The 15,226-nt window shown below is 49.9% G+C and overlaps 1 protein-coding gene across 5 annotated transcripts in view; it reads right to left on the minus strand.

The window, feature by feature from the left end:
- Nucleotides 1-13,232: 13,232 nt before the first annotated feature.
- The window catches only part of CCM2 (CCM2 scaffold protein), a 57,010-nt gene continuing 55,016 nt past the window's right edge, over nt 13,233-15,226 (minus strand). For all 5 annotated transcript variants that reach the window (XM_082259236.1, XM_082259235.1, XM_082259239.1 and 2 more), the window contains one exon: nt 13,233-14,239. In XM_082259236.1, coding sequence (XP_082115362.1) covers nt 13,941-14,239 — 299 coding nt within the window. In that variant the 3' untranslated portion in view covers nt 13,233-13,940. The remainder of the gene's footprint in view (nt 14,240-15,226) is intronic.

Genomic DNA, 15,226 nt, shown 5'->3' on the forward strand with positions numbered 1-15,226 from the left:
CTGTGGCCATAGCACTTGCATCTTCGATGGCAAGCGTCCCTGCGATTTCTGAGCGCTGAAAAGTCAAGTTTGTAATATTCTATGGTTGAGATTTTAGTATTGCGGAGGCGGCCCTGGCAGCTCACTTTAGGACGCTCACTGGATTTCTGGAAGATCAAGTGTTGCTCCTCCCTCTTCTAATGCCCCATCTGCACTCTATGGCGCTACTGTATATCATAGGGAAGGTGACACTTTTTCAGATACTGCAGTGCTCCAGCTCTTACGTCACTGCCCAACATCCGGTCTGCTGTACTACTACCCCCCTGCTTATGAGTACCTCTCTCCCTCCTGCCCATCAGCTTGCAGAGCAGCAAGCCCAATTTCAGCTTTCAGCTGTTGTGTGGCAATTGAGCTGGCCTGAACTGAAACATGACTTTACAATCTTAAAGAAATATAAAAAGGATGAGAGCATCAAAGATTTAATACAAGTCTAAAAAGTCCTAATTGCACATGACAGGAAGTAAAATTCAATGCGTTTGGGGGCTCAGAACTCCTCCTTCATCAGGGCTTAGATGTTAGTAGTCAATGGGGAGAATAGAAGGCAACAAATGTCGAATAAAAGGATCTTGCTTTAGGTCAAAGATGAAATTCCTTTTATTTTGAATTTGTTATGCATTATTCTCTCCATTTATGGTCAACATCTAAGCCCTGATGAAAGGGGTTTTGGGCCCCTGAACCGTGATGGCTTTCAATTCGGACTTCTTGTCATGTGCAACAAAGTTTTATTTTTTAAGCTCCGCAGTGCAGTGCGCACACTCAAAACTGAAAACCAGGAGCAAAAAAAAAAAACCTTACTTACTTACCGGTGACGGTATTTCTAAGAGCCTTTCAGGACAGCACCTGGAGAGAGCGCAGCTCCACCCAATCCACAGGAAACACTGCAAATAAAAACTCCTCCTCTTCCACCATGCCTTAGTCATAGAGTAGCCTTCGACATGCTGGAAAACAAACTACCACAGGTTAAACATTTACAAATTATATTATAAACAAAACCAAGGGGGGGTAGCTGCTGCTGTCCTGAAAGGCTCTTAGAAATACCGTCACCGGTAAGTAACTAAGGTTTTCTCAGGTCGCCTTTCAGGACAGCACCTGGAGAGGATAAGCGAGTAACTTACACTTAGGGTGGGACCACTGCCTGCAGAACCTTTCTGCCCGAAGGCTTGATCCTGAGCTGACAACAAATCCAACCTGTAGTGTCTAATAAAGGTTGAATAGCTGGACCAGGTAGCTGCCTTGCAGATCTGATCAGGCGAAGCACCGGCCCTTTCAGCCCATGAGGTTGCCACAGACCTTGTAGAATGCGCCAAGATGCCTTCTGGAGGTTCTTCTCCTTGAGCTACATAAGCCTGTTCAATTGCCCATCTGAGCCATTTGCCTAAAGTGCTCTTTGATGCTTTTTCTCCTACACGGGACCCTGAGAAGATGACAAATAATGCATTTGTCTTTCTAAATTCCTTAGTTACCAGGAGGAACTGAAGTAAGCATCTCCTCACGTCCAAGGTATGAAAGGATTCTTCCCGAGTATTACTAGGAGTTGAGGAGAAGGTTGGTAAGACAATTTCTTGTGATCTATGAAAAGATGAAGCAATCTTTGGAAGAAAGGCTGGGTCCGTTCTTAGGACTACTCGATCTGCAAAAATTGTCAAAAAAGGGTCTGAAACTGAGAGGGCCTGGATCTCACTGATCCTTCTGGCCGAGGTTATTGCTATCAAAAAGATAGTCTTCAAAACTAAATTCTTCAGAGAAGCATCTTTTAAAGGTTCAAAAGGAAACTTAGTCAGACCTTGTAACACAATGGTCAAATCCCATTTGGGAAATACTTTAAGGGCTATTGGCCTATTGCGGGCTAATGCCTTGAAAAATCGAATGATTAGAGTCTCTTGGGACAAAGTCTTTTCGAAAAAAACTGAAAGTGCCGCAACTTGCGTTTTTAGAGTGCTCGCTGCTAGTCCTTTCTCCATTCCCTCATGGAGGAACTCAAGCACTGAAACTAAATTTTTTAATTCAAAATTTTTGCTGGAACACCAGAAGTTATATTTTCTCCAGACTTTTAAGTAAATATCCCTAGTCACCTTCTTCCTGCTGGAGAGAAGGGTGGAGATCACTTTTTCTGACAGGCCTCTGGCTCTTAAAAGGTCTTCCTCAGTAACCACGCTGTCAGTTGTAAGCGGTCCAGTTCTGGATACACCAGGTTCCCCTGTGTCAAAAGATCTCTCCTGTATGGAAGTCTCCAGGGAGGTTCTGAGGCAAGATTCAGCAGGAAAGCAAACCAAGGTCTCTTTGGCCAATAAGGTGTGATCAGAATCAAGTTGGTCTTTTCTTCTCTGAATTTTTTGAGAACCAACGGAATCAGCTGGAATGGAGGGAACGCGTAAGAAGGTTTTGTGACCCCTTCAGATGCACCGCTGTCAGAGAGGCTAGATTTTCCTCCGCCTAGGAGAGTAGCTGTATTGCCAGGTCTGATAGCTGCCTGCTTCTTGTGCCTCCTTGCTTTGACACATAGGCCACCGCTGTCATGTTGTCCGACAGAACTTGCACATGATGGCCCTTGACTGTCTGTTGAAAGGACCAAAGACCCAGAAGGATGGCTTTCAACTCCCGCCAGTTGGATGATTTCCTGGACTCTGCTTTGGACCATGTTCCTTGCATTGTCCGACCTTCCAAGTGGGCGCCCCAGCCCCACGAACTGGCATCCGTGGTCAGACGTTTGCTCGTCTGGAAAGTCCATTGCAGACCTTCTTCCAGATTTCTGGAATTTCTCCACCACCACAGAGATCTCTTTGCTTTCGTGGTGATTCTGATGGATTTCTCCAGATATTCCGGGTATGACCAATTCTGCAGAATGTCTCTCTGGAGAAGACGGGAATGCAGCCTTGCCCACTGTACTGCAGGGATAGCGGCTGTGAGCAAGCCCAGAGCTGCCATGGCCGACCTGACAGTAACCTGATGATTGGTTTGTAATCGAGCAACTGCGTTCTGAGTTTTCTCGATCTTTTCTTGAGGTAGAAACACCTTCTGGAGGACCGAATCTATTCTGTATCCCAGAAATTTTATCTGCTGAGATGGAATCAAGCTGGACTTCTCCAAATTCATGAGCCACCCCCAGACTCTCTAGGTGGTCCTGAGTCTCCTGAAGGTGTACCAACGCCTGGCTCTTGGACTCTGCAAAAATTAGCAGATCGTCCAGGTAAGGGACAATTGAAATACCCCTCAGCCTTAACGGCTCTAGGACATCCGCCATTACCTTGGTAAACACCCTTGGAGAAGATGAGAGGCCAAAGGGGAGGGCCCTGAACTGTAGATGCCAGACCGATTCCACCAGATTGACCGCCAGCCTTAGGAATTTCTGGCACTCCTGATTTATTGGGATGTGCAGGTAAGCGTCCCTCAGATCCAAGGATGCCATGAAACAGTTTGGGGACAACAGTTTGGTCACTGAATAGATGGTGTCCATCCTGAAGTGCTTGTACCGAATTGATCTGTTCAGGATCTTTAAATTTAGGATCATTCGGTACTTGCCTGAGGGTTTTTTCACTAGAAAGATCTGAGAATAAAACCCACAGCCTTGTTGCCCCTTGGGAACTTGGATAATCACTTCCTGTTGAATCAGCTCTTGTAAAAGAGACATCATTGAGGAAGCCTCTTCCGGATCCCTTGGAAGGGGAGTAACATGGAATCTGCTTGGAGGTGTCTCTGAAAATTCCAGTCTGTATCCTTGAGCCACTATATTCCTCACAAAGGGGCTTGCGGATACCTCTTCCCAACGTGGGAGGAACCATAACAGTCTTCCTCCCACTGGAAGACTGCTGTCACTTGCCTTTATTGGCCTGGTCAGGTGGTCTGAAGAGGACTCCACCTTTCCCTTTGCCTTTTTGGGAGGCCCTTCTTGATCTCTGATCTTGTTCACGACCTCTGTTGGTTTGCTGAACAGAACAAAATCTCTTTTTAGGAGGCGATTTCTTTTTTGACGGAAAGGCCTTCTTATCCGCCGTCCTGTCAAGGATTGCTTCCAATTCTGGCCCAAAAAGCAAGTCACCGGCAAAAGGTAAACCACAAAGTTTCACCTTAGAAGCTGAATCACCTGACCAGGTTTTCAACCAGACCGCCCTCCTGGCAGAGTTGACAAGGGCTGCTGACCTGGCGGACATTTTAATGGATTCAGCAGAAGCATCGGCCATATACTTTACTGCCTTTAGGAGCAGCGGAAACGAATCCAGGAGATCTTTCCTTGCTGTTCCAGCCTCCACATGCCCTTTAAGTTGTTCGAGCCAGCACTCAAGATTTCTGGCTACCACAGTGGAGGCCATGGCCGGCTTAAGGCTGGACGTAGAGGAATCCCAAGCCTTTTTAAGGAGAGAATCTGCCCTTTTATCCATGGCGTCTTTCAGAACACCCATGTCTTCGAACACCAAATCCGTGCGGCGAGACACCTGAGAAAAAGCAGCATCCACTCTGGGCTTCTTGTTCCATAAATGCGCCGTATCCTCTTCAAACGGAAATCTCCTTCTTAGGGATTTAGAGAAAAAAGGGGCCCTCTCTGGGTCCTTCCACTCTTTTTCAATAGATTCCGTAAGGACTTTATGAACAGGAAAAACCCTGCGTTTTGTCTGTTCAAGGCCTGGTACATTTTGTCATGAAGTGAAACTTGCCCTTTTTCTTCTGCGATTTCTAATGTGGTGTAAATCGCCTTCAGCAAATCATCAACCTCTTCCAAGGATAATTTGTATCTGGAAGATGTGGCCACCTCTTCCTCCTGCTGGGGCTCTTGTCTTCACTGTGGCTTTAACCTGGTAAAGAAAAAGCCACCATGAATCCCCAGTAACCACCAATAATAAAAAAACCACCACCTAGTGATTTTTTGCAAGGGAGAAAAAATCGTGACCCACACCAAAAAGGATCAGAAGAAAAGACTCCCAGATGCATATATATCCTGTTAGACTGGGAACAGTTACTCAGTCTACAGGGCAGGCTCCAAAGGAGGGAAGGAAGAAACCCCAAATTAAAAGCTCACAAAGTAAAGAAAAAAGAGGCACCACTGCACCTCTCCTACCTGAGCTTGGCCGGCGCTGGCGGTGCCTGCTTCCACCGTCGCTGCAGACTTTTCCTCCATGTTTGTTGAAAAGTGCAGCTTGCTGGCAGATCTCTCCATTTAAATACTGCTTCCCGCGCCCTCCTCTGTGGAGCGGAAGCGCCGACCTTGTGACCTGCCTCTGACCCCTGCGTGTATTGCGGTTGGAGCAAACGCCGCCACGCCCGCACCGGAAGTCCCGTCCACCGGAAATGACGCCGCGCGTCCCCGGGATCAGAGTCCGAAAGTGCGGGAGATTCGAATGCCAAAAGCGGCTCCCTGCCCGCCGACCGGCTGAAGCGCGGACCTCTGACACCCGGACCGGATCCTCCGATGGGACTCCGCTCCCCTGAGCGAGCGAGGTAAGAGGCTCCGGAGCGTACCCCCTTTGAAAACTCCAGGGAGGGGAGCTGGGATGGTCTCCAATCCAGACATAGAAAATGGGCAATTACTCCTATTCTCCCCCTGGAGAGAGCGCAGCCCTTCTACACAGCTCCTGCAATGCTTCCACCATGGCGGAGGAAACACAAATGACTGAGGCATGGTGGAAGAGGAGGAGTTTTTATTTGCAGTGTTTCCTGTGGATTGGGTGGAGCTGCGCTCTCTCCAGGTGCTGTCCTGAAAGGCGACCTGAGAAAATTGCTCACTTTTTAACAAAGTGCACTGGGTGTACACATGGAGGAGAAAGGACCCGAGTCCTGGTTCCCCCGGGGTGCAAGACTCCTGATAGGGACCGGGGAACTCGTGTCCCACCCAGCCAGACACCATTTTTTTTCAAGGGACCTGCCGAAGCAAGGTCCGTTCAAATGCTAGTACATACCGCCAAGTCCGGGGACCTACACCAGGGGCAGGAATGCCCAACCTATTGAACAGCCAGGGCCACTTAAGTGATTTGGTAACTGGTCCCGGGCCACAATGAGCAGAGCGGGTGGATGACAGGTCCATGTCCACTCTGCATATGCAGAGCAGACACGGACAAACCTGGCTCTATTCTATGGGCCCTCTGATCCGATCAGACGGAGGAGAACAGATCCCCTTCTGTTTTGTTTTAGCGGATCAGATTAGAGGTAGGCGGTGTGAATGGACACAAATCTGTTTACATCTGCCACTCCATAGAGGTGAGTGGAGTTTCTGATTGGGTCCCCCTTAAAAACAGACAGGGGGACCCAATCAGACTGATCGTGTGAATGGGGCCTAAGGCTGCTTTCACACTGATGCACTGCGGTTTACCCGCACCGTGGGTGCAGCGTAGTGCACCTGTGGCTTTCCTGCGAGTATCACTGGCGGCTGCTGTCCCCCAGGGCGGGTATGGCTGGTGGCTGCTGCTGTTCCCCAGGGCAAGTATGGCTGGTGGCTGCTGCTGTCCCCCAGGGCGGCTATGGCTGGCAGCTGCTGCTGTCCCCCACGGAGGTCATGGCTGGCGGCAGCTGCTGTCCCCCAGGGCGGGTATGGCTGGCGGCAGCTGCTGTCCCCCAGTGCGGGTATGGCTGGCGCCTGCTGCTGTCCCCCAGGGCGGGTATGGCTGGCGCCTGCTGCTGTCCCCCAGGGCGGGTATGACTGGCGCCTGCTGCTGTCCCCCAGGGCGGGTATGGCTGGCGCCTGCTGCTGTCCCTCAGGGCGGGTATGGCTGGCGCCTGCTGCTGTCCCCCAGGGCGGGTATGGCTGGCGCCTGCTGCTGTCCCCCAGGGCGGGTATGGCTGGCGCCTGCTGCTGTCTCCCAGGGCGGGTAGGTCTGGCGGCTGCTGCTGTCCCCCCACGGAGGGTAGGGTTGGCGCCTGCTGCTGTCCCCTAGGGCAGGTATGGCTGGTGCCTGCTGGTGTCCCCCAGGGCGGGTATGGCTGGCGCCTGCTGTCTCCCAGGGTGGGTATGGCTGGCGGCTGCTGCTGTCCCCCAGGGCGGGTATGGCTGGCGGCTGCTGCTGTCTCCCAGGGTGGGTATGGCTGGCACCTGCTGTCTCCCAGGGTGGGTATGGCTGGCAGCTGCTGCTTTCCCCCAGGGTCGGTATGGCTGGCGGCTGCTGTTCCAGGAGTGCATTTGGCATTCTAATGCCTGTGACAGAAGCCTGCGATATACCGAAAGCATCGGCTCTGCTCTCTACTGCAGCCACATGCTTCCACTACAGCCGGCTCCATTCTTCACCCTGATACTCTGGGATGGCAAGTCAGGAACCCACGATCTGGGCTTGCCAACCCACCATCCCAAAGCAAGAGGTCGCAGGCCATATCAGAGGGCGCCAAGGGAAGCAGTTGGGCACCCCTGACCTACACCCTACTAAATCGGGAGCGAGTAAAGTGCGTAGTGCCCTAAACAGTAAAACTGCCAACTCTGGGGGAACGAGCACAGTGGGCTTTTACTTACTGGACTTGCCCTTAATCTGTGGCCCTCTTATCCTTTTTATATTTTTTTGAGACTACGCCAGGATCTCCCCAGCTTACAGAGAGCGGCCTTTAAAATCTGGACTCCAAAACCTATATCATTGCCCACCATTGGGTTCAGTGGTCTGCCAACACTCCCTTTGTTAAATCACAACTTTAAAAAGGATAAAGGGAACTATATAGTTTTCTATATATTTGCCCGGACTTTTAGGCATCCTGAAGTTCTATAGATGAGAAGAAAGCAGATGAAGACGTGGACTCATGTAGATGCACACATTTATTTACAGATACAAATAATACATACAAAATAAAGCATATAGACAGCCAAGTAAACAAAGTGTATAAAAGCATTGGATAAAAACTGGAATGCAAAAACCACAAAACACACAATCTCCCCTGGCACACACGCCAATGCTCAGCAATGATAGAAAAAAAAAAAAAAAGCCTTCAAAGAAACGCACTTCACTGATCTAAAAAGGGGAGAACCTTCAAAGCCAGCCGCCAAACATTCTGATTGGACAGTAGGGATCATCCAATGGGCAGAAGAGCTGATTCATCACTTGAATTCTCCAGAATATAGTTGGGTTGGTGGAATATCAGAACATTTGGGAACCCGGGCAATCGCGATCTATGAAATGTATGAGTTGCGTCCATCACCATTGGACAACAAGAGAGAAGAACTCAGAAAAAACGCAATTTAGATTTCCTGTTGACCAACCGACAATGTAAAAAAGGACAATGGAGCTAAAGACTGAGGTGGGTGGAGGAACGTTGGAGCTGGCTGGCACACACCATTGGGTGGAGGAACGTTGGAGCTGGCTGGCACACACCATGCAGTTTCATGGAGTAGTCGTAAAGCAGGCTTGCGGTGCATTCAGCTAAGAAAGTGGTCTCCAAACTGTGGCCTGAGGGCCAGATGCAGCCATTTGCTTGCCTTTATCTGTCCCTTGGGACACTTCCTCCAGCTGACACCAATGATAGGACACCATTGATGGAGCATTATTTCTCCCACTAACACCAATGATGGGGCATGGCTTACTCCCACTTACGCCAATGGGTCACTATTCCTCCCACTGACTCTAGTGATGGGACACTATTTCTGACACCATCAATAGAGCACTTTTCCTCACTGCTGACACCATTAATGGGGCACTTTTTCTCCCACTAACACTATCAATGGGGCACTAGTCCTCCCACTGTACCCATCAATGGGGTACTAGTCCTCCAAAACACCATCAATGGGGCACTAGTACCCCACTGATCCCATCAATTGGGTACTAGTCCTCCTCCCACTGACACCATCAATGGGGCACTAGTCCTCCCATTGATACCATCAATGGGGTACTAGTCCTCCAAAACACCATCAATGGGGTACTAGTCCTCCAAACCACCCTTAATGGGGCACTAGTCCTCCAAAACACCATCAATGGGGCACTAGTACCCCACTGATCCCATCAATGGGGTATTAGTCCTCCTCCCACTGACACCATCAATGGGGCACTAGTCCTCCCACTGTACCCATCAATGGGGCACTAGTCCTCCCACTGTACCCATCAATGGGGCACTAGTCCTCCAAAACACCATCAATGGGGGCACTACTCCTCCCACTGACACCCTTAATGAGGCACTTTTTCTCCCGCTGACACCATTAATGGGGCCCTAGTCCTCCCACTGTACCCATCAATGAGGTACTAGTCCTCCAAAACCCCATCAATGGGGCACTAGTACCCCACTGATCCCATCAATGGGGTACCAGTCCTCTAAAACACCCTCAATGGGACACTAGTCCTCCTCCCACTGACACCATCAATGGGGCACTAGTCATCCAAAACACTATCAATGGGGCACTAGTCCTCCCACTGAAACCATCAATGGGGCACTAGTCCTCTTACGGATACCAAGAATTGAGCATGGTTTGCTCCCACTGACAAGAGACAGCCCCAGGATCCCTTTAGACATGCATGCTCCTCCCTACTGGCCGCTGGGTGCTGCATGACTTCAGCCATCATCAATGTTTCCTTCTCCTGAACAGTACCTGTCGTTAGCAGGTCCTTCAAAACTATTGGCTTTCTCTGCCATCAGTCATTTTTGGCTATTTTTCATGCGTCGGTGTGATCTTTAGGGCTGGCTCTAGTCAATGTTCAGGAACAGCAGTACAGTATTTGAAAGAACACATCCCCAGAATCCCTTTAGACATACATGCTCCTTCCTACTTGCCACTGGGTGCTGCAGACTTTAGCTGTGCAATCTGCTGATCAGTAGCTTTACTAAACCCTAACAGAGTAATCAGAAGATTTTACGGCTAAAGTCTGCAGCACCCAACGACCAGGAGCATGCATGTCTAAAGGGTTCCTGGGGATGTTCGGGAACAGTAGTACGGTGACTAGAGCCAGCCCTAAAGATCACACTGATCACTATGACAATAGCAACAAATTACTAATGGCAGAGAAAGCCAATAGTTTTTGAGGACAGGCTAACAACAGCACTGTTTAGGAGGAGAGAAGATTGATGGTGACTGAAGTTATTAGAGTAGGAAATGAACGAAGGCTCAAGCCACCATGCTAGCTCAGCATCCACAGCACAAAACTAAAACAAGGCAAAGTGCTCCATCCACAGGGGGGACTTGAGAAGAGATGAGGCTTCTTTAATGATGTCACAGGTAAATGAAATCCCCAATTTTACATCATATGGTATAAATGGAGCATGGTAAAGATTGGTGGTGGTGGTATTGGTGGTGGTAGTATTGGCGGTGGTGGTATTGGTGGTGGTGGGGGAGTTTGTAAAGAGCACTGTAAGGCGAATCCTAGAGTTCAGCTTTAAATCACGATTAAACTTTCAAAAACAGAATAGGAAAATCTAAACACCCCGGGATTCTGCCAATCATTTAAATAGAAAATAAAAAACACACACATACACCACAAGTAACATTCTAACAGTAAAACTGCTACGGCCAACTTAATAAAAACACTGAAAACACCCTCTCGTGCGTAACAAGACCGGCTTTGGCACGCTGGTGGTAAACTGGGGAAGACGGACAAGTGGAGTCAGAAATCCGCCACTAGTAACCGACCAAATAAAGGTTGGCTGTTTCTTGTAAACATTACTTTGTATAAAGCGTGTAACAAACTGACGATCCAATTAAACTGCGCCTCGCCAAGTCCGCCCACTCCCCTCAAAAAAGTTTAAACGCCAGCTCCTGCAACCGTGAAACTAGCTGCAAAATTACAACGCCTTGTTTAGACTAATGCCACCAAAGTAACTGTGCATCTCTAAGAAGGCAGCAGAGCTCCGCTGCCTTCTTCAGGCACGAGCTCCGCTGCCTTCTTCAGGCACCGAGCTCCGCTGCCTTCTTCAGGCACCGAGCTCCGCTGCCTTCTTCAGGCAGAGCTGCCATCTTCAGGCATCAGAGCTCCACTGCCTTCTTCAGGCGGCGAGCTCCGCTGCGATCTTCAGGCAGAGCTGCCATCTTCAGGCGCCGAGCTCCCCTGCCTTCTTCAGGCAGAGCTGCCTTCTTCAGGCGGCGAGCTCCGCTGCCATCTTCAGGCGGCGAGCTCCCCTGCCTTCTTCAGGCAGAGCTGCCTTCTTCAGGCGGCGAGCTCCGCTGCCTTCTTCAGGCGCGGAGCTCCGCTGCCTTCTTCAGGCGCCGAGCTCAGCTGCCTTCTTTAGACTAATGCCACCAAAGTAACTGTGTATCTCGATGAAACTTTCTGGAACAATCAAGCTAATTACTTTAAGTGATGTGTTCTTTCAACTATGACAAAGTTACATGACTCTTCAACAAACCCAACTAGCAAGGAGTTCTGTTCCCCAGGAGAAAGAGTACTTGTAGTACTGTTTCTCATCCTCCTAGGTGCTGTCTAAGCCTAGATGTGAGGTTAGACAAGGGTACTGCTCCTCCCTCCATGACATTCCGACAACGCAACTAGCAAGGAGTTCTGTTCCCCAGGGGAAAGAGTACTTGTAGTACTTTGTCTCATCCTCCTAGGTGCTGTCTAAGCCTAGCTGTGGCATTGGAATGTCTTGGAGGGAGGAGCAGTGCCCTTTTCTAACCTCACATTTAGGCTTAGACAGCACCTAGGAGGGTTAGACGAAGTACTACAAGTATACTTTCCCCTGGGGAACAGAACTCCTTACTAGTTGCGTTGTTGAAATGTCATGGAGGGAGGAGCAGTGCCCTTGTCTGACAACCCAACTAGAAAGGAGTTCTGTTCCCCAGGGGAAAGTGTACTTGTAGTAATTAGTCTCATCCTCCTAGGTGCTGCCTAAGCCTAGATGTGAGGTTAGACAAGGGCACTGCTCCTCCCTCCTTGACATTCCCACAACGCAACTAGCAGCTCCCTCCATGACAGTCGGACAACACAACTAGCAAGGAGTTCTGTTCCCCAAGGGAAAGAGTACTTGTAGTACTTTGTCTCATCCTCCTAGGTCCTGTCTAAGACTAGATGTGAGGTTAGACAAAGGCACTGCTCCTCCCTCCATGAGATTCCAACAACTCAACTAGCAAGGAGTTCTGTTGCCCAGGGGAAGGAGCACATGTAATTCCCCCCTCCATGGCTTTTCGATAACGTAGCCACCAATGAGACAGCTGCTTTGGCAGACAGCAAGTTGCCTGCACCTGAATGAGACAAGCATCTCACGGGCAATGCAGATGGCAGTTTTCTTCGTATCCAAGCATTTTCCCCAGAACATTTTGCATACAAGTGCGGGCAAATTGCTGTCAGCCAAAGCAGCTGTCTCCTTGTTGGTTGCGTCGTTGGAAGGCCATAGAGGAAGTCTCCGTGCCCTTGTCTGAAGGCTTAGACAGCTCCTAGGAAGGTGGAACAAATTACTTGTACCACGTGTATTGTCCCGCTGGGGAACCGAAGCCATTAATAAAAATTAAAGTTAGAAAAAAAAAAAAATTAAGTGAGACGACTTCTTTAATAATGGCATAAAAACATTGATCCTAGTCAGCTAATAGATAACGAATTGTGAGTGAGGTGAGGAGCGAAGGAAGGTGTTCTTATACTTATTTTGTTTTTTTCATATCGATAAAAAGGCATGATTCAGCTTCAAACTGCACAGAGCTTCAATGTAGCCATCTGCTAATTTGGAGGCATTAGTCTACTCGACAAATTAATTGGTTACGAGAATTTTGGCAGGATGAGACGAAAACAGAGCTGCCTTCTTCAGGCGCAGAGCTCTGCTGCCTTCTTCAGGCAGAGCTGCCTTCTTCAGGCGCGGAGCTCCGCTGCCTTCTTCGGGAGCGGAGCCCCGCTGCCTTCTTCCGGCGCGGAGCCCCGCTGCCTTCTTCCGGCGCGGAGCCCCGCTGCCTTCTTCCGGCGCGGAGCCCCGCTGCCTTCTTCAGGCGCGGAGCCCCGCTGCCTTCTTCAGGCAGAGCTGCCTTCTTCAGGAGAGGAGCCCCGCTGCCTTCTTCAGGCGCGGAGCCCCGCTGCCTTCTTCAGGCGCGGAGCCCCGCTGCCTTCTTCAGGCGCGGAGCCCCGCTGCCTTCTTCAGGCGCGGAGCCCCGCTGCCTTCTTCAGGCGCGGAGCCCCGCTGCCTTCTTCAGGCAGAGCTGCCTTCTTCAGGCACGGAGCTCTGCTGCCTTCTTCAGGCGCGGAGCTCTGCTGCCTTCTTCAGGTGGGGAGCCCCGCTGCCTTCTTCTGGTGGGGAGCCCCGCTGCCTTCTTCTGGTGGGGAGCCCCGCTGCCTTCTTCAGGCGCCGAAAGCTACCATTTTAAGGAGCTACCTTCTACAGGAGCTGAAAGCTACCTACGTCAGGAGCATTTCCAGCATTTTTTTTTTATAATTTGCAGACCACGGCTTGACGCCGAATGCATTTCCACCCCGAGCACCCGTGCCAGGTACCTCTGGCGAGACCGTAGTCACGTACACATTGAGGGGATAACAAAACACACGTGCACAACAATCAGCATTGAACTAGAACTTTTCGCTCCTTCGCCATCCTCTTCCGACGGTCCTCTCCTCTCGAGCGATTCACATTGTGGTAAACGTTGACTTTTTCTTTTTTTGTTGTCTCTTATTTTACCCAGCAAGAACTTCTGTGCATAAAAAAAAAAAAAAAAAAAAACTTGTCTCAAGTGTAACAAAATAAGTTCATGTGCAAACAGGAAAAGTGTCACTTCAATGTACAAATCCGCCCGGGATTACTTCAACGCCGAGGGTTTGTCAAATGTAACAAAAGCACTTCAGGTTACAAACGTCATCCGTCTCATACACACAAGACCCAACCAAAACTTGGGCGCTAAAACCTTTCTGGTAACAGGGGTGGTGCAGCAGGAAACGGTCCGCTGCACTTAAAATCAATGTCAGACCTTTTCCCAGAATTCCATGCTGTGCGAACTCCCTACTGTGGTGGAAGCTGAAGAAATGTAAAGGCCAGATGAGGCTTTTGGTTATAGGGCCCCCTCCCCCCTGCTGGCAGTTACTGTGAGGGCATTGTAGGGTTGGACTTGGGAGTCAGGAAGTTGCAGATCCTTGGAGCGGATCCTGGTCCATGCTACATCCCAGAGCCTCTATGTCATTACTTATGTCTGAAATCATGCGGTCCCATTCGTCTCCTTCTGAGGGCACGGACTGGTCGTCTGAGCCTTCGGCCGCACCGTTGCCATTGGTGGTGGAGTTCGAGGCGGTGCTCATAGTCCGTCTGTATCTGCCAAAGCTGTCTGTGATTATGCCGCGCCCGTCCTTCACGCCGATCGTTTCCAGGAAGTTCTCGAAATGCTGACTGTCCTTTTCAGGTATAAACGGTCGGAGACCTGAGTGAATGAGGAAAGAGAAAAGTTACAGAAGGGGGAGGGGAGAATACCTGTGTAATACACTCCTACTCTAAATCATGGGCTTTCAGTTGCATTTTTATCAAGTACTAATTGAGCAAAAATAACTGAGCATTTAAACTGCAAGTCAATCATATTATAAGAACGAGCCAATCAGGTGACACATTTACTTCTCCCAGCCTCTAATGCCAGGTCACCTAGGGTTCAGGCACCATGGTCAATCAAATGACAGGTCTTCTAAATGGTGTCTCCTTAAAATGTGAAGCAACGTGTTGCTAAGGCCAAAGTCGCTTTTCCCGCTGCAGTAACCTTACCTGTCCTCCGTGCTTGGTGAATATACAGCTTCAAGTTTTTGCTATGTTGCCCATGCTGTGCCCAAGTGTGCCCATGTGTCTCCGGGGCCCCATGTCTAGAAGTGCACCTCAGAGAATCTTGAGTCATTTAGTGACTTGTGTCCACACCTGTAGTTTTGGTGCGCCCTGAAAGCATCCGCTGTCATCTAGTGCTCTTGTGCCTCCCATGACCCCACTGCACTACTTAGCAGTCCGAATCATCTAGTGACCCCAGTGCACCCATGACTCCAGTGCACCCCAGAGAGCATCCTGTGTCATATAGTGACCCAACTGTGGGCCCCTGGGCATCCTGTGACTCCACTGCACCCCAGAAAGCATCCAGAGTCATCTAGCGACCCCTAGTGCGTCCATAACTCCAGTGCATCCAGGTGTCATCTGAGACCCAACTGTGCGCCCCTGTGCACCCTGTGAGTACATTGCACTACTGAGCATCCTGATTCACATAGAGACCAAGGAGACTAACTCCAGTGCACCCCAGAGAGCATCCTGTGTTATCTAGTGACTCAACTGTGCCCCTTTGCACCCTGTGACTCCAGTGCAAAATGGAGCATCCTGAATCATAGTGACCCAAGTGTGCCCGCGACTCCAGGGAACAACCTATGTCATCTAGTGCCCC

Source organism: Pelophylax lessonae (assembly GCF_965119305.1).
Source record: "Pelophylax lessonae genome assembly, chromosome: 5".
In the NCBI taxonomy this organism is placed as follows: domain Eukaryota; kingdom Metazoa; phylum Chordata; class Amphibia; order Anura; family Ranidae; genus Pelophylax; species Pelophylax lessonae.